The sequence below is a fragment of the Hippocampus comes genome, unplaced genomic scaffold, assembly GCF_001891065.2.
Source record: "Hippocampus comes isolate QL1 unplaced genomic scaffold, H_comes_QL1_v1.1 scaffold28, whole genome shotgun sequence".
In the NCBI taxonomy this organism is placed as follows: Eukaryota; Metazoa; Chordata; class Actinopteri; order Syngnathiformes; family Syngnathidae; genus Hippocampus; species Hippocampus comes.
This window is the reverse complement of record NW_017805405.1, coordinates 704,867-724,094: the sequence shown is the minus strand read 5'-3', so window position 1 is coordinate 724,094 and position 19,228 is coordinate 704,867. Positions and strand designations below refer to the sequence as shown.

General features: G+C 40.8%; 1 protein-coding gene across 1 annotated transcript in view; it reads right to left on the bottom strand.

Moving 5' to 3' along the window:
• Positions 1-5,412: 5,412 nt before the first annotated feature.
• sema3bl (sema domain, immunoglobulin domain (Ig), short basic domain, secreted, (semaphorin) 3bl) overlaps positions 5,413-19,228 on the bottom strand; it is a 50,751-nt gene continuing 36,935 nt past the window's right edge. Inside the window, exons 6-16 of the mRNA XM_019873103.1 lie at positions 17,425-17,541; positions 16,667-16,809; positions 13,012-13,126; positions 12,855-12,924; positions 12,530-12,674; positions 10,457-10,688; positions 10,249-10,340; positions 10,087-10,128; positions 9,388-9,613; positions 9,043-9,173; positions 5,413-7,779 (exon numbers count right to left, since the gene is read on the bottom strand). Of these exons, the coding sequence (XP_019728662.1) occupies positions 7,276-7,779; positions 9,043-9,173; positions 9,388-9,613; positions 10,087-10,128; positions 10,249-10,340; positions 10,457-10,688; positions 12,530-12,674; positions 12,855-12,924; positions 13,012-13,126; positions 16,667-16,809; positions 17,425-17,541 (1,817 nt within the window). The 3' untranslated portion in view covers positions 5,413-7,275. The remainder of the gene's footprint in view (positions 7,780-9,042; positions 9,174-9,387; positions 9,614-10,086; positions 10,129-10,248; positions 10,341-10,456; positions 10,689-12,529; positions 12,675-12,854; positions 12,925-13,011; positions 13,127-16,666; positions 16,810-17,424; positions 17,542-19,228) is intronic.

The window sequence follows — 19,228 nt, the reverse complement described above, 5'->3', positions numbered from 1 at the left end:
AGTCATGCTAGAATAGAAAAAAAGGTCTTTCCCACTAAGATGGAAATTGTCCAAAATGGGAACAATTATAATTAATATTCAGGGGAATTAGTGGTATGACTCAGTATGTTTTGTCTCAATAGTGTATGACTTAAGTAACAACATTGCGAACCTCACTCTAATCTGATCTTAATTCAGTGTGTTTTATTTCTTCAATGGAAAATGAAACCCAAGATGACAACTCATGGTTGTGGGCACACTACCTACATTAACCTTGTTATTATTATTATGATTATTGTTATATTTATGAGTGTGACTATAATTTTATTTTTATTCCAAGCGGTACTTCATGGCCTCTCTCTTTTTCAGATGTCGTTGCATATGTTGATTGTGATGAATAAAATTGCAAATCTTGAGTGTTTCTCCATTCGCTTTGGCAAAGATTTAGATCTACGAGGCAAATCTCACTTCGTTTTTTTCTAACCTCCTCGGTTGAATGAATGTCACTTTCACTCACCCGAGGAGGGAGGAAGTCTACGAGATGTTGTCCCACACTGACCTCTAGTGGCCAGTACGTGCTGACTCAGAAAAAGTCTGGTACAGAGGGTCACTAAACGTTTTGAAATTGAGCGCAACATCTCGGGTACACACTTTTGAAATAACAAATAAGTATTCCAATAGTTATCAGTAATTGATTTAACAATGTAGGAATCAATCTAATATTGATAATTAAGATAATATCGACAGGCAACACTTTATTTCTGTAAATCTCTGCAAGTGCATGTTTACATTTTCAAATGAGAACTTAAACAACATTCCGAAGTAATGACAAGGTCCCGTCACGGGTGAGATATTTTTAGAACAGGCCAGCACGCTACTCATGGGGTCCTTGGGGGCTACCTGGTTGTTGAACCCTAGTCAAGTACAGTATGTCACACACTTGAACCCAAATACTAAGATAAATCGGCCTTGCTATCAATTCAAAAGTCTCATGTCATTACTAATAAAAAATGGTTGTCATCAAGAGAGAGGTTATTATTATTATATTTATTATTATTCAACATGAGACATGCACCTCTTTACCACCTGGTGGGGCTACCATCAACAATATCACCTCTGGTTTGATGAAGGATACACATATACCTGTGGACAATTGAGTTTGTGGAATGTGGCTGGAGAAACCCGATGAAAATCGCACATGGAAAAACATGTATGATCCAGACACTAAAATTCGACCCCAAGAACTCAAAAGCAGCACTCTAAATGTAATTGATATTGTAGCGATTGTGAAGCCACACACTTCCCAGCATGCTTGTAAATAGTTGTATTTAGTTTTATTAAGTTAAAGGTTGCTTTTTATTTGCTTTGTCATAGGATAGGCGGCTCAGATAATGGATGGATTGTATATGTGATGTCCTTGAGATGGAAGATCAAGAAACTCAAGGGTTCAAAGGAACATTGCAAGATGAATAAGTAGGAGTGCCATATAAGATGGAAGGTTGGGTTTAAGCAGGCAGTCAGTGTGTTGGGTGACTGGGCGTGAACTGTGGCCGATAGCAGCTGCTGAATGAATGTGCATCCTGTTACCGCTTGTGGGAATAAAGCAACTCAAGAGCATCAGCAACGGTCATCCTTTAAAAAAAACAAAAAACAAAAAAAAAAACGAGGGCATTGGGTTATTATACGGTAGTAAGACAAACTATATTTGGCAGCAAGTGCAAGGTTGTAATCCAGCGTTAACCTCCACCATGGTTCAAAACAGCACTTGTTCTTCTCATACCTCATGAAGGAGCAGTTAAAACAGCCACATGAAAAAGACGCTGCAGACATCAAACATCTGCATGCGCTTGTATTTGTTGGAGTGTTGGAAATAACAAGCCTCCTCAAGATCGGCTGGGACGTCTGATGACAGGCTGAATGCAATAACACCAGTGTACCATCTGCTTTTGTAGGAGGCAAAGCGCCACTGTGGAATCACGCTGCTTTGTTTCGACACATGTTCTTCACCACAACAACCATAATGATCTCGGGCAAAGTGGCATTACATCACTAATGAGTGAGGGCTTGACGTCTTTCATTTTAGATGTTGAGTGAGATGGATTTTTTTTTTTTTCTGAAATGTCTTAGCTATAAATTACAGTGCATAGTAAAGTCAGTACAGTATTGCGCAAGGTTTTGTAGGACAAACTTAAAAACAAAAAAGGAAAATATCTCAAAAACTTAATGTGCCGGGAAAAAAAGTAAAGATATGTTTTAAATCAGCGTCAAAATACTTGTTGGGACACATAAAGCCATCTCTGATTAAAGTTTTGCTGTTGACCAGTGTAAATGTAGGGAAATTTGCATATGCATGAGAAATGTTTCTGATAAGGAAATGAAAATCTCACTGATCATCATCTTCTACCGCTAATTGTTGAAAGTATGTGTCATTATATTTTTCGAATCATGGTTCTTGCAGATCTATGTGACAGATTTGGTCAAACTGGTTGTGTGCCATTGTAACTGCATGAGCATTGTTTCAAAATGTCACGATGCGAGGTGGTGGTGGACCCCAAAAAGCAGGCAGGAGGGAGGAGCAGGGTGAACTTGATGAGTTGTATTGATACACAGAGAAAACTAAATCCAAAACAAAGTCCTAAGAACAAAAAGAATCCAAAGTATCAAACAAAACCATGACTGAAGCTAAAAAACTATCAAAAACAGAAACATGACCAAAAACATGACCTAAACATGACAAACATACATGACATCAACAAAACAAACAAACAATGATCCGACAATGAGTGGTCGGGCGGGAGTCCTTTTATACAACTAATTACATAACGACCAACAGGTGTGCAGCTGCAGGGGGAGCCCTACAGTGCCACCTGTTGGTCCCAAACCGAAACATGACACAAAATGTAGAAAGAAATGTGTATGGCTTCTGTCGAAGTCGAACCCTCAACGTGAAGAAGAAAAAGAACATTCATGAAAGTGGAAATGAGATTACTCTGCATTTTGTGCAACACCATGGAAATCAAGCCATACAGTCCTGCTCGAAGTGGGTCATGTGCTAGTAGAATATTTTTGTGTGCACGCAGTTTCTTCCATATCGTTGGCTGGCCTTGCAGGCTATCTCATGAATAATGCGATGTAACAAGTACAATTGGGATGTCATAAAAGCTGTGGCACTCAAAGAACTGTGTCCTCATTTTTGTGGAGTCGAACACATTACATTAAAAATCAACTCTCAGTCGCTTCCCTTTCCCACGAGGTGTCCATGTTTTATTTTCCTTTAGCAATCTATTTGGGTTAGAGTAACCCGAGCCAAACCCTCACCCTCACAAGGACAAGAAAGCGGTGCTGTCTTTCACTGCTGGAGTCCATGTTCAGTGCTCATAGCATCAATGGAGACATGCCTGCAACAATTGCCTATTATAGGTACATCATGTGTAGTTGAATAGCTTGGTACCTCTTATGACCTCCCAAGAAACGATTTATAATTCACACAGTGGTTTGAACTGAGAACTAAATACGCTTCCTGGTTATGATACGACATATATTATTCCATCATGTGTAGCCTGTAACGATGATCCATTTGACCTCAAGAAAAATAGGCGCTGATAAATAGGAGCCTTTTGCTGAGGTAAAATGTTTCTGAAACATCACCCCTTTTGGTCAGCTCTCCCCCATTTGTTGATTAATCATCATTAGTCATTGGGGAGCCTGTAAATCTGTGACCCGCTCCCTGAGGATTGGCTTGGCATTCCTGGATCTTACGTGTTCAAACATAAAACTCTGCATTGCTTAATTGATTTCCTCCCTTAGCTCTGTGTGTGTCGCGATTGAAACCAAAGCACAGTGGAATACAGCCTAACATGGGCAGTCTAGGCAGGAAACCCTTATCTGAAGATATATGCTGAAACGGTCTAGTCCAGTTTGTGGTAATTCACTGTAAGGAATACAGCCTTGGGACATACAGCTTAATCATCCCATGAATGTGTCAAGAGTTGGACAAAAGCCCTTAGTTGTCCCTGAATCTTAATTCTTCATCTTATCAAGACACATGGATACTTTTACATTTCCAATTTGGTGGGAAACAATCGAGGAACATTCCATTTTCGCTTCCAGCATCACTTCAGAGCCCCGGTGCACAAAGAAAAGTCTGTAAAGGCATGCTTTGATGAATTCGGGATGGATAAGTAGGTGGAGACAATTGTTTTGTTGTACAGATGCTACAGGTGTTGCAAAAATGAAAACCAACAAGCGCAGTGCTTTCTTGAAATGGGACTGCAATTTGTGACACTCATTTTGGTCATCTGGCAAAACAACATTTCATTTTGTGATTAATGATATACAGTATATGTGTTTGAATAACTTGTTCCAGAGTCCAAAAGTTACCATCATAAAAATCTTTATTTACTGTAAAGGCAATGTTTTTAAGTTTAACATTATCAACCGTCATACAAGTGTAAAGCAGAAGTTTCCTTCTGAGACAAACAATAAAAACATTCTTTTAACACACTCTTAACATTTAGCCGGGGTAATAAAATTTCTCTAATCTTTTTTTTTAATTATTCTAATTATTTTCAAACATTAACTGCGACACAAATAGTAGTAAACAGGCAGTAGCTACTTAGCTAGCAGCTAGCACAAGAAGCGAATCTATCTTTAGGCAGTAGCTACTTAGCTAGCAGCAAGCACAAGAAGCAAATCTATCTATCTATCTATCTATCTATCTATCTATCTATCTATCTATCTATCTATGTCAAGGTACCATTGTATTTTTTCAGTGTTCATGTAAAATTAATTGAACCAATCTCACAAATAACAACTGCACCAAAAAAATCCACATTTAATGCTTTTAGATAGCATATTGGTATGTGACATGCTGAGTGAAGCGGTAATTAAATAGGAAGTAGGCCCTCAAATACGACTACAGGGCCATACAACACAGTCAAAGCTCACTATAGTTGATTCACTAATATAAAATCATTGCTGTTTGCTTACGATGAAACAATGGAATGCTCACTTTAAAGAGTTAGCAAAACATTATGAGAAAGTGGGTGCTTTCCTTTTTGTATTTAAAAAAAAAAAAGGGAAAACAGGTAGATGGTCTCAACATTTTGTTTTACACTAATACCTAAAGGGTTACATCGTATATTACATACACAAATACTGTACTCACAAAAATGCACGCTAGCAATTCTTACAGCGATATGCAATTAACAATATTCATTCTTAAGCATGTGTTTTCCATCTTATCTCGGTCAGCTCATGCTTCTATCTAAACAATTAGGGACAGAAAATTTGTAGTTGTTGCCTTCTACTACGTAAACAGGACCATTAGCTTCAGCAATCAGATTTTCAATTACCACATGACCACAGATATCAATTTTTTTAGATTTCGCATTTCTTTTTCATTAAGTACAGTTGGGTTGTGAATACAATAGCTTGTTTGCTTTTTGTTTTGTTAACTGATGTGATTGAGTAGTTTCTCAATTCACCATTTCGACTTTTTCCAGGGTTCTGATTGGCGAAAAGCTTTACCATCCTCCAGCACCACCTGTGGCATTGACAGCCTGCAAATGCAGTTTTACGGACAGTCAATTTTTTCAAATGGTGTCGATAGATATTTTTGAAAATCTGCTCAGTTAAAAAAAAATAAAATACTATCACTATTATGTTATAAAAGCAACAAAAGCTTCAAAAGCACTGCTGGACGAATACCAATCAAAGGACGGAGAAAACTTACAAGTTATCTCCACAAATAAACCACCAGAAGTTGTAAGTTGCACTGTTGTATAGATGCATCTGGGATAATTTAACAACTGGCACCCATTTGTGACACATTTTCAGGTAAAATAATTTTGGCAATTTGGCTTGTTTCAGTACATCACATTTTATCTTTCACCGTCCTGTCAAGCAGCCCCCTTTCCTCCTCCTAAAGGAGCAATATTTGCAGAGAAAACACCTTAATTGGAGTCTAATAGTCAGCATCACCGTATCCCAGACAAGGAAAACAAACACTGCAAGTGTCAAACGTGCTTTAGTGTGCTGGGACCACAGTGAAAACAGACCGTGCCTTAAAACGAAGAATTGTGTGAATGACCAAAATTTTAAACAAAGCAATGCTTCTATTATTATTTGACAATGTCTGATTGAAGTCTTTCATTTATAGAATAAAATCTTCCAGTTCCTAAGCCGTGAGAGAGCGTCCAGATTTGAGCATGTATCTATAAATACACATTGAAACTTGCTTAAGCAGTAACTATCACAATGAAAGTGTTAGGGCGCGACAGTCGACATTTCTGACAATGTCATGTCTACTTGTCCATGAAAGAAACAATACATATGAATATTTCTATTAAACAAGGACAATTCTGGCAACCGTTTCAACACATTACACCGATGGATCAATTAATGGATTATTATGACAATCTTCCAATGTTGACGACAAAGAATTAAGATCATTCCACAAGTGACATTTTAAAAGTTAGTTTAATCCATGGATATAAAAATCAGTCATGGAAAGTAATGAAGAGCATTTTTTCCATTAGTAGTTGCTTGGCTTTGCATTGTCCTGTCATCTGTCATCCTGTCACCTTGCGTACCATATTGAACCAAATAAGATGAAGTGGATCTCTTTCAGCATGATTGAAGGATTAATGAAGAAGGATTTCCATTTCTGGCTCCATCTCTGGAAAGTTCAGTGCTCAGTAGTGAAAACAAAGCAATGTGTTCATCATCTGTTGAACCATCAACATGTCGTTTCTGTGTTACTTTCAGTATTAGCTAGTTGAGCTAACGATGTCAGTGTTTTGGGTTAACATAAAGTGGAGACGGTGCTGATCTTAAACAGAACTGGACCGGCAAGTGAAATAACAGAACAAGGCCGTGGCCCATAAATACATAGTGAAGAAATCCAATGCTATATGTTGACATAGGCGATCTGTATATTGTCCACTTAAGACTCATGGATAGAATGTGCATTGTTGAAACTTACCCGGAGGCATGTACGGTAAATATGAAAAAAAAAAAAAGGGGGCGGAGGGTTGTCCGTCTTAACATCTGATACGCGCTAAATTTACAGACACCATGAAAGAGTATTTGAAACATTGTCCACATTGCCATCATGTTCAGGCCCGGTCTTTCCTCCAGATCACGACATCCATTTGGGGAGTGATAACCAGAACCAAGCATCTACACTCTATCGTCTATGTTCTCATAAATCCGACTCCAGCTATCCTGGTCCTACTGTCCCAAAATTGTCTTTCTTTTCTCTTTTATAGTTCCCCTCCTAAAGTTTTCTTCCCATCACTCCTGCCGTGCGCTAAGGTCCCGCGGTGTCCGGTTCCGCTCACTGGAACTCTTGCTGCGGGCCTTCCTGGCGCTCTCCTGAGCCTGCCGATACTTCTCCACCATGCTCTTGTGCTTCCTCCTCAGCTTCTCGTTACACCACATCCTCTCGCAGTACTCCTCCACATGGGGCAGATTGGACGGACCGATCGTCTGCATGATATCCTTGAACCACATACGCGACTGGCCGATCGGACTCAACCTGTTGTATGTGCTACACGGCATCCAGTTCCTGTAGCTTCCGGTCGATCTGTCTTTAAGTAGGTCAGAAAGGCCAGTGTTGTCCCGTGCCGTCAACTCATCCAAGGTGTCGCCCTGGAGGACTTCAAGGCTAAGTCGGGCGAGTGTCTGGCTGAAGCCGTGCTCTCTGGAACGGCAGATGTAGATGCCGGCATCTTGGTTGAGGAGGCGACGGAAGAGCAGGCCCTGCTCTGTAGATATGACCCGATCGTCCATCTTGACCTGAGTATGGCAGAGAGATAGATTTTGCTATTGTCAGTTAGGATGTATTCTTGCACTGTTCTGGGCCGTGCATTTCTGTCTCCTCATTGACAATCCTTGGCTAGTATTCACACACAACCACACAGAACAATTTTCTGACGATAGCAACGGATAGAGGAGTAAAGAGATTCAAACCACAATGTGCAGTCAAATTTCAATGCGTGCCAGACCAAGATAATGATCGTTCTCAGTTTGAGTATAACATTGAATGTGTCAGTGTTTATATTCCCTTCTTTTATTCTCACATCCTCCATACCTCAACACCAAGTCATTCTTGCGGTTCTATTCATTCATACCTCATCCTTCTTTGCTGTACCCCCTCATGCCCCCCCTCGCTTATGTTCCACACTTTTGCGCCGATGACTGTCGTGCGGTGCCAACACAAATATAGCAGCCTTGTCAGCAGCCCGGTGTTTATTTGCATGGAAACTTAGAGAGGTGCTAATGCCTCATACGGCTGACCGAGGTGCTCAGTTTTGACTGATCACTGTGGGCGTGGCCATATCATGTTCTAAGGCAGTGCTTCATGTGCCGCCACAATCACAGTGAATTTAACTCTTCTTGGCATGTGGTCAATTGTCTCAAACAAGACATTGTTTATCAAAAGAGAATTGTGCTTTCAAATATAATTGCTCAATTTCACCCATATGTCAAAACACTGCTGAATGAGTCAAGCGCGTGGCAAGGTTGCACACCCATCTCAGATTTTAAGGCAACCGCTTGCCAGAAATTACACAGCAGTCCAAATCTTTGCACCCCCTTGGGCCTCTTCCTTCCTGCCATCATATGATATTAACTAGAATGGCACTTAGTCAAGGGCTGACATCTACCTCCCCGCCAAAGTCGGTTAAAATGCTGTATCTTGGTTCCGCAATTTCTAATAGTCGGCCAGTTTATCCAGTTAGAGGCCTGGTGAAATCCGTTCCATGAAGAAACTCAAAAATAATGCCAAATTCAGGAGATCGGAATTGTTTGTGGTTTATATCAAGGACGATGACGAGGGTCAAATACGGTTTATTTTATCCATACTCGGATGGCTAAACTGTGAACAGCACCCTGTAACACCCCTTACCACACAGGAGAGTTATGCTTAGGATTCAAATTAAAACAGGACAGCAGAGTAGCATCTCAGTCCGACCAGCCCACCTGTGCAAGCAAGGGTGGTTTATAGGGAAGTACGTTGGACATATACTGTCGCAACCGAAAGCAGAAAACTCATCTCACCTCTTCCTTGCGGTCATCACGCTGGACCAGCCAGATGACAGAAGCTTGTGGGGAGCGAGGAACGCATTCCAGAAAAGTGCTGTTGTTCTCAGCGCCGTACACCACCCGGTCCTCCATCTCCTCCAGGTCCTCTGATTCCAAGCATAAACATTGGAAATGTTAAAGAAGGAAAATAGAAAGTGTGTGCAGTTCTGTGTAGCTATGAGTAATGCTCCGGTTCTCCAACAGTGTGTAATTTTTGCATGATTTTCAGATAAAACAGTTCCCAGGAATCTTAATAACAGGAACAGTTATGTTCACACAAAAATGAGTGTGTTATTGACTTGTAGTCAAAGTCGCATTTACCACTAAAATTCTGGTCCAAACATTGCAGCACCGGGTTTCCGTGCCTGATGTCCTGCCTTCGGAAGCGACGTTTACTGTTGGAGACGTATCGAGCGCAGGACGAGCCATCCCAGGCGCAGTAAGGGTCTCTGGCCAGGCAACACTCGGCGCAAGCCTTGCCGTAGGTCTCGCAACGGTGAAGCTTCACCTGAGCCACGCCGGCTGGGGAGCCCACATACAGGGATTGCTAATGAGCAAAAGAAGGGAGGGACAGCGTCAGCGGCAGCCCCCGCAAATGGCCTGTTTATGTGAGATTTCAGGATGATTTTGGATAGTAAGTAAAGGTAATCAATCGGACAAGGCCATATTACTTTGCCACTCGGTCAAGAAAGACCCCAATCAGAAACGCCAGGTCCTCACAAAAGCTGCTGAGGATACAAGGACTATCTCAAGGTTTGTGTTTTGCACTTGACTTTGACTTTTTGATGCACTTGTGCTAAAAAGAATATCCACAACAAAAATTAAGAGAAGAACATGAGAAGAACAGAACAATGTGGAATTTACAAATAATTTATTTGGATCCCCTTAAGGCTGTTGAAAGTGTCAAACCCGAGCAGTAAACAAAGGCTATATGTTGGGGAGGATTTGCCGTATGACCCGAGAGCTTCCCAAACCAATTCAAAGTTGAGAAGATTTGATGAAACACAGACGTGAACTTACTCTTTTGACTGAGATCTCCATTGATGTAATTGAGGTTGGCACCTGCAACAATGACAGCAATGAGTGCTTCAACGTATGCTAAGGCTGACAGTGCACTTTTATAAGAGCCAATGTGGCTCGACGGGAAGATAAGAACTAAGATAGAATTTAAACCAAACACACTTTGAAAACTTGAAGCTCCTCCAACGTGACCTCTTCCGTTTCCAGGCTGTTCCCTCCGTGAAGGGCGATGACCTTCAACACCGTACCAATGTCTTCAACAGAAGCAAACACATCATTCAATTTCCGGGCCTCATTCTTCACCAATGCAGTTTCTTTATTCAATCAAACAATGATTCATGGCCGGCTGGAAGGGAGAAACAAGTTTTACCCGTGCTGATGAACATAACGTCATACTGCCCGTCCTCTGCCTCGACGCGGTCCACCACGATTTGCTTGAGCTTGTAAGGAACGTTTGCCTTGGCCAGCACAGGGCGGCGTAAGGCGGGTTGCACCGGCCGCCACATCAGTGGGTGGCTGCGGGCAAACTGGAGTACGTAGTCGGGGAAGTCTTTGGTGCTGGCAAACTCTCTGCCCGGCTGGTTGGTGATTTTACTGGGACACTGAGCAAACGCAGGAGGAAGAAAAATAAATATTTATATTCCACAATGACTCAAACAAGGTAAGGTCCTTACATTGTGGTCCATTGTGTTTGATTACTTTTAAGACATTGATCTGTTTTAGCTTTCTCACTCTTAGATGACAGATAGATCTAAGTGGCTGCCGTTATAACGGTTTACTACTGGAGCCTATTAATTACTGTGAATGCGAATGGTTGACTGGCCATATATACCCTACGATTGACTGGTTACCAGTCCAGGGTGTACAGAAGTCTTAATTTTTCCTGACGTCAGCTGGTACAGTATAGACTTTAGCTCCCTTCGACCCAGTATAGAAAATGGATGGATAAATGGATGCATTTTCCATCAAAAGTGCAAATTGTGTCCAGACCAAAACACAGTATGTCAGCAAAAGTAAAAGTCTTTTTTTTTTCCAATCAGCCATTGCTGACATTCCATTGGCTTATTCCTTGGCAGAACTCAAAAATGCTCTCTTCTCCCTTGTTTGATTTTTGATCCGAAAAGATTTTCGGCTTGAGGCTTGTGGCACGTCCATCAGAGCTCCTTACTCGGCCGTCAAAAGCCAGCAGGAATGAAAAACAGACGGTCCGCATTCCGTTTTATTTTCATTCCAGAAAACTTTGATTAACGCTCCCTGTTTATTTTGGATACGGTGGCGTATTTCAGTGCGCACTGGACATGTTGTGGTGCACAGACATTTTTGATTCAACAGAAACTTCACATTAAACTTCATTATTATCTAATTTTGTCAAACTTCGCAGCCTCTGTCTGTCATGGCTAATAATTCTGGAATCATTTTCATAAATATGAATCTTACTTTTATTTATTGACCAAGATACTTTTTAATACTTGTGTTTTGACCACTGACTGCGCTGACGTTTTTGAGAGGGTATAATTTTGTCTGATGGCTCTTCATCCACAAACTCCAGCAAGGCAAAAGACTTTTGCACGTTTGTGCACAGCCTGGAAGACACACAGCTTGTCTTAATCAAATTACCTCATTTATAATTATAAATAAAATAATATAAATTATATCATTTAATTTGTATGGAAGTTTTTTTTTTTTTTTTTTTTTTTTATATGCAATGGTTGGAGCTCCACTTCAAAACCCACCTCCTCATGTGATTTAGAGCTACACACTGAGCTCTTCATTAGTGAATCCGAATTTTTTGTTTAAAACAGATTTGTGATCCTCTTCGTTGAACTCATTGGTCCTTGGACACTTTGTTAAACTGCAAAGTAAATACACTGGGGTATCCTCAGCTATGTCCTATAATTCGTCAACCTCCACTAAGTTCCAACTCACTCGGCAAATGAGGCGGAACATGCGCCGTGTGATTGTGAGTAGGTGTGTTTATAGGTTTGAACTGAAATTACAGCAATGTGGTTGACAGGCTCCGGAGTGTACACAGTGATCACAGCTGCACGAGGTCAGTTTACTTTACTGATATCAAACTTTTCTACACCTCATTTGCAATGTTGCATAACCACCCACCACCCACTCTGCACTTCTGCACAGTGGCCATGAGTGAGTGGCCCTCATACAAATAATACGCTTACACAAGATTAATTGCTCAATTGCTAAATGTGTTGTGGGTTACAATGCCAGTAAATGTGCGGAAGGGAAATGATTTCACTACTTAATGAGACACTTAGACTCCCGAAAGTAATAAATGATCGCTTCTTGTATTTACATTCTGTTGTCCAAGTGTGACATCCAGGTGCTAAATTGGGTCATTTAACACATGTTATCAACTACGGAGAAGAAAATTTGGCATGTTTGGCAATCACCTTGAGTCAAAACATATGACTGAGCTACTTACCACTCCTGGTCTGGGGTAAGGCACCCGGCCTTCATAGGCACCCCACTGGTAATCTGGTCCCTCTTTATGAGCAAATGGTCCGTTAAAGGCCTCTCTGATATCAGCCATGCGATATACGCAGACGGCAAAACCCTGGAACACGTTACTGGCGAGGAGAGTTGGAGAAACAGCGTCACAGAAAAATAGTTCCCCTCAGAATAGAAAACTAGAAACTTGGAAATTTATCGTGTCAGGGTCATGGTAATTAAATATGTGAGGGACAAAATAAAAGAGAGAGCCTGTTGAAATGTTTTAATAAATGTTTTTGACATTAAATGTCATGTACCTGATTGTACTAAAGATTGCATAAATATCCGGGTTCCTCACATCCTTTCCTCTGAGCAAGAAAATGTCCTCTGTTTGCATTGAAAGAAAGGTGGAGGTTAGTGATGTACTGCGGAAGGTCATTTGGTCGCTCGATTGGTTGGTAAAGTTTGTCTCACCCAGTTGGTTGAAGTGTGTATCGATGCCATGAGGTCCCGGGACAGAGCAAACCAGTCTGGCTTTGATAAAGGTGCTCCACTTATTCACCAGCACTCTCTGGCCTCCGACGTCATTCTGCCATGAACAAAAAAAAAAAAACAGACACAAAATCTATGAATTGAATAAAAGACAATTGAATTTGTGACGCTTCAACAACAACAAGAGTGGGAAAAAAACTTCAACAAGACTCAACGAGTCAAGTTCAAACAGGGAGTTATTTTAATGATTACTAGGCGAGGTATTTCCAGTTTTCTACAAAGTATAATCAAAGCAAGTACAGACAAGCAATTGTCACACTGTGCGGTCATTTCCTTAGATTGAAGATAAAGTTGAATATTTTGTTTGTCAAATCCAACACAGGCCACTTTTGTATGTGGATATTCGAGACGACTGAAGTCTCAGGTGGCACTCATCAGAAAGCAATGGCTGACAAAGGAGCAGAAGACTGTTGTCTTGAAGGAGAGGATGCTTTAGAACTGGTAAATACACTGGGCGACCAGTCAGTTCACGTGTCGGGACTGACATCTAAATGCGGGAACATATTTACTTTTGTCTTACCAGAACAATGAGAATCAGAACAATCCGAAAGACTTTCCACGAGCTCCCAGTTGGCTGTAGAATAGATTTTAAAATTCCGCTACTGGTCTATAATTGACTGACTGGCTTTGGTTCTGAATATATTAAAGAAATGTTGATGGAACCTAGTAAGATTCTGAGGTCAGCATACTCGTGTCAATTTGTGGCGCCCAGAGTTCAAAGCGAAGATGGGGCATCAGCATTTAGCTGTTCTGCTGCATGCAAATGAAATAAACTGCAAACAGAATTGAAGTGATCCCCGTGTGTAAATGATTTCAAATCCAAGTTAAAAACAATGCTTTTCCCCCTATAATCTATGATTAAGTTTTTATTTTAATTTTTTATTGTTTTTTTTTTTTGGAGCTTTTCTATAATAAAAATTCCAATTGCATTTTTTCCTATTTTTAAATATCTTAAATTAATTTGCTGTTACAGGTTGGATTTTGCCTTTGAATGTTCTTTTCCAACTGTGTGAAGCACAGTGAGTTACCTTGTGTACAAAATGCGCTATATAAATAAAGCAGCCACGCCTTAATCGCACTGTGTCACGTGTCGTCGTGTTTTTTAGGCGCAAATGTGACTTCATGGTCAGCTCACATTTCGAAACCACATTTGTTTTGTTTTGTGAGTGAATACATAAAGAGGTGGCATTGAACAATGAATCAAAATTTGGCATCATGACATCATGAACATAACCTAAAATCACACCACACTTGTGTGTTTGACGGGGTGTCAGATCCTATGGATAACATCACGTGAGATCTCAACAGACCAAAAATACGTCGGCCATCGTTCTGAAATGGATTGTGTTCAACCTTTGGGGTTCCGCCATCTTGACGCCACTTCTCCGTACAACTTGAGAGCAAATGACTTCATAAGAAGGAACTTATACTTCTGATCATGTCAGCTGGACTCAAAGGGTTAGCATAGTTCTTCTTGCCCAGTCTCCAAGGTATTGCGACCACTGTGTGAGTATATTTTCATTTATTCTGGTTTGCATACCTTTATATTTGTGTGCGCGGCACGAAGCCTGAAAGAATGTAAAAGATCATGCGGAGCGTTTTGGGATTGTGGATGCGAAATGTGACAGCTGTGTGTACTTTGGAAGGAGAACGGCTTCATTTTGTTGTAAATATTTTAGAGGTTTTTATATCCCTTTAGGGAAATGTCAACATTTGAAAGCTCACAAGAGAGTTTGGGGTTCTGGCCTTCTAGCCAAATGCTCTCTCTGGAGTTCTCTTGATCATCATGTGTCTGTTTCTACATCGTCTTGCATGAGCGTGAAACTACACAGTATATCACAAGGGAGGTTTTGGCTAACGTTCGAAAATTTGAGGCCCATAAGGGATCGACCAGGAAATAAGAAACCGCCCCCAAAAAGGAACCTGGCTTCGAGTTTACAATTGGAGAATCACTTCCTTTGCAGATGTTTTGTTCCTTAGGGTGAGATGAAGTTATTAGGCTGGATACACCTGACCACCGGGTCTTCTTGACTTTACCCTCAACGCACAAGGCAGATAGAAGGTTTAGTTTTGGAATAGTCCAGTAATGATCTAAGTTTGTCGAGCATGATGGCAGTCTGCCTTTTTGCTGGACAAGATTCTTGTCCCCAGTGACATCACCCAAAATCACAAAGTGTGATGAAATGTTGAGAAATTAAAATCTATTTTTTTTATTGTGCACATATATATGTAAAATGATGACATGCTTGATTTTATACCTCACCCAAGTCTCCGATCTCAGACACTGACGCTACACATTGATCAGACTTGCCTTTAACAAATTTCAAGTTCATTTTTTATTTTTAACACGATATGGTGTCTTCACACATTGCAAACCGCTGTACCACAGTAATCCCCTAACTGTCAAACATATTCTTAATTCACTGGTCACAAATTACACCGATAGTCGTGTTTTTTGTGTGTTCAGCGATTCGCTGAAAATCTCACACAGTGTTTGTGCTCTTTCTGAAATGGCCTAAGTTGCCACAAGATGCTGCCAAAGGACTGTCTAAACAGGAAAGTAGTACAATAACTGGTGTCAAGGAAGTATGCTTTAGTAATACTTTTAGACAAGTTGGTTTGTCAGGGAAGAGCTAAGTTTAGCCTTGGCTATTAGTGGGAATGAAGCGCTTTATGGCTCACGTACTTTGGATGCCATTTTTTTTTAAATCAAATCATCTGTAAGCTATTTATTATTTATGGAAATATAAGTTGGCAGAGGTACCGGGTTTGATTCCAGCTCCAGCCTTCCTGTGTGGAGTTTGCATGTTCTCCCCGTGCCTGCGTGGGTTTTCTCCGGGTACTCCGGTTTCCTCCCACATTCTAAAAACATGCATGGCAGGTTGATTGAACACTCCAAATTGTCCCTGAGTGTGAGTGTGAGCGTGGATTGGTGTCCGTCTCTGTGTGCCCTGCGATTGGCTGGTGACCGGTTCAGGGTGTCCCCCGCCTACTGACAGCTGGGATAGGCTCCAGCACCCCCCGCGACCCTTGTGAGGATAAAGCGGATCGAAAAACGGATGGATAGATGGAATATAAATTGGAAATGACATCTTTGGCGGATCATTGTGGTACAGTACATTCTTATATAAAGTTTAAACTATTAAGCCTTTCAGGGACAGCGGTTACAACAGTGGACAGCTATGTTATCAGGTTACAGGGTACATGAAAGGGTAGTATCAGGATTTCAAAAATTTTTTCGGGTGGCGTCAGTTACTCATGTTTTTTTCACTATTCATGGCAGGACTCGGAAAACTGCTCAACTTCAGTGGGATGGATGGTCTCTTGTTCAAAAGCAAATTTGGGGCATTCACTCACAGCCAGAACAAAATATTCCTCCACCGGTCACGCTCAATGTGGTGTTTCCTTGTCTAAATGGGGAAGAAGACTTAACTGCACTTAAAGAGTTTGGATAAAAATGCCTTTGTTGTAATTGTGGCTTTTTCTACAACTAAACCTCATCCAAAGACAACACCGCCATTTTTCTAGGATTCCCATCTATATACAAAATATTCACTTTTTAATTTAAAGAACTCACCGCACACATTCGTCCAACACGTGTGTGAATGGCCTCCTCCCTGTCTCCTGCCTCGGTGGCCTTCTCGGTGAAGAAGAAATACACTTTGTCATCGTCTCGATCGTCGCTGTCTGGAATGAGGTGTGCAGCCACGAACTTGGGGTCTTGAGAAAGGGTTACAAACAAGAGTTTGTTTGTTAAAATGAAGGCCATGGAAGGGGGTGCATGAATTTTAGGGTTTGCTCGTGTGATTTGTGATGCCAGTAATAATGCAAGATATGTTAACCTTCACAAAGGCGGTTATAGTCCGTGTGCATTCAAAAGGGATTGTAAAGACTGAGTGTTGTCCATCAACAAATGAATTATTACTCTTGTGGTGATGCAAGCAATTGTTTCATACGAGCTGCTGTGGTATTAAATAAAAGAGGAAATTATTAGACTTAACACATTGTAAATGTGTTAAGTCTAATAATTTGCCCAATTATTTGTGCATGCTTTACAGTATGTTGCTCATTGTAGATTATTTTTAATGATGAGCAGTTTTTCCACTAATTACAGGGCATTCTTCTGTCACACATAATCTCATTATTTTTAATCACTGTAGCTGGGAAATTGAACAAGATGGAAAAAACAACATACGATCAAACGCCATCCGATCAGATTCTTATTTCTACTTCGATATGTTGGTTCATTTATTTTGCAGATGATGACTGTTTCAGCGTTGTTGGAAGCCCAAGTTTCCCCTTGCTGCAATGAAAGTCCGACTGATAAAATATTACCATGAAGGATTTTATGGTCAGTCTCTGTCCTCATGGTGGAGCGACCTCCCATACTTCTGAAGATCACAGAGTCTCTCCCTAAGAAATCCGCCGTCAGTCCTGTAAATAACTCTCCACCTACAAAGAGAGGGGAAAGAGAGTGAGTGAGTGAAACAAAAGCAACGAATTAGAGAAGAGGAAGAAGTCAACCACATTGAGGAAATCATCGGTGACACTTCAACATTGTGATCCAGGCTTATGACATCGAGCTTTGGAAGGAAAGAGGAAACTCAGCAGGTCCGACATGGAGCTCAGGGTGAGAATACTCCCATGCCCCACCCTTTAACACACTTTTTAGTGCGCATCCTCTACTGGGACCATGAGAGGCAGACTCACTTTACACGACTCAAGGGAAAGACGAAACAAAACATAGAAGATATCTAAAGCAGTCAAGTCTGGAGAATTGGAAGCCTTCTGCAACACAGTGTGAGAAGCAGCTCTGTTTGTGTGTCACTATAGCACCAAATAATAAAAATCCAGAAAGAAAAAAAAAAAAAAAACAGAATGGGCTTACAGACTTAAATGTGTGTACGTATAACTGAAGAATACTGTTAAATAAATACAAAGTTTAGATATCATATGGGGTGCACTGGTCCAAATTCAAGACTAAGGTGTCAAAGTTATACACTGAAAAGGCCTCTACTGAAGTATAAAGAGATTTTTCTTAATATTGTAAAATTGGATCTATGTTCTTTAGGATCGCCCAGCTAAAGAGAAGTACATTGTAACGTTGTCAGCTGAGTGTAAACTGGCCATCAAGGATTGGAAGTTGGCCCACCAGAGGCCAGCAGGTTGATGGTTGGATTTGTAAAAGACAACTGGGTCAAAGGCTAGTCGTTGGAGAATCAGACTGGGGCTGAGCCACTTGAAAAACCAGTGAGAGATTACCCTCTGGAGAAATCCACTACATAGGCCTGATTTACAACGCACAGAATCCCGGCTAGAATGAATAAGTCGCCCAAGAAGATGAATCCCATTTATAAAATCAAGCATATCACTGCAGACAATATTGTCCTAATAAATCACAGTCAACCTGGAAATGTGCACGCGTGTATTCCTCTGCTCGTCCACATCCAACTCAAAGAGAAGACAGACTCACAATATTCACAACTGTAAAAGGAGCCCGGATTGCAAGAGTCCTGTGGTCATGTCAAACGCATTTTTGTGCTGAGTAAGACTCTCCACCCCCACCCCCCCCTTCTTGTGCTCCAAAAACCGACATCTTCATCTAACAATGGACCTCATTCACCAACGGTTCTGACAAATAAATGTTTTTTAACTTCATACGCGTTCACCTCCAGGGCCGGAATGGGGCTCATTTTCAGCTGTGGACTTTAAGGGCTCAGACTGGCCCACTTTAGTTGACCTTTTACTGGTGGTATACATTTCTACCCCTATCAGAGAATCATTCGAAAATAGCTTACCATTCCCTCGTGCAATATTCATATTGTGGTTGATCAAAAATCTAAATTACAGTTGCATGCTTATAAGATCACGGTCAGAGTTTTATTTGAACGAGTATGAGACCATATATAGTTAAAATGGATAAAAGGACAAAAAAGACCAGGGAGCAAGTTTACATAACATGGGAATTGACATTTTACATTGGGAATTTCTCCATTGTGAGACTAATAAAGGTTTTCTTATCTTATTTTACACTTCACAGGGCACATTTATCAAACGCACTCAAACAGACAACTTTGTGAGCTCTGCGCAGCCATTATGAAACGAATCTAATACCCAAAGCATAGTTAACTACTGACAA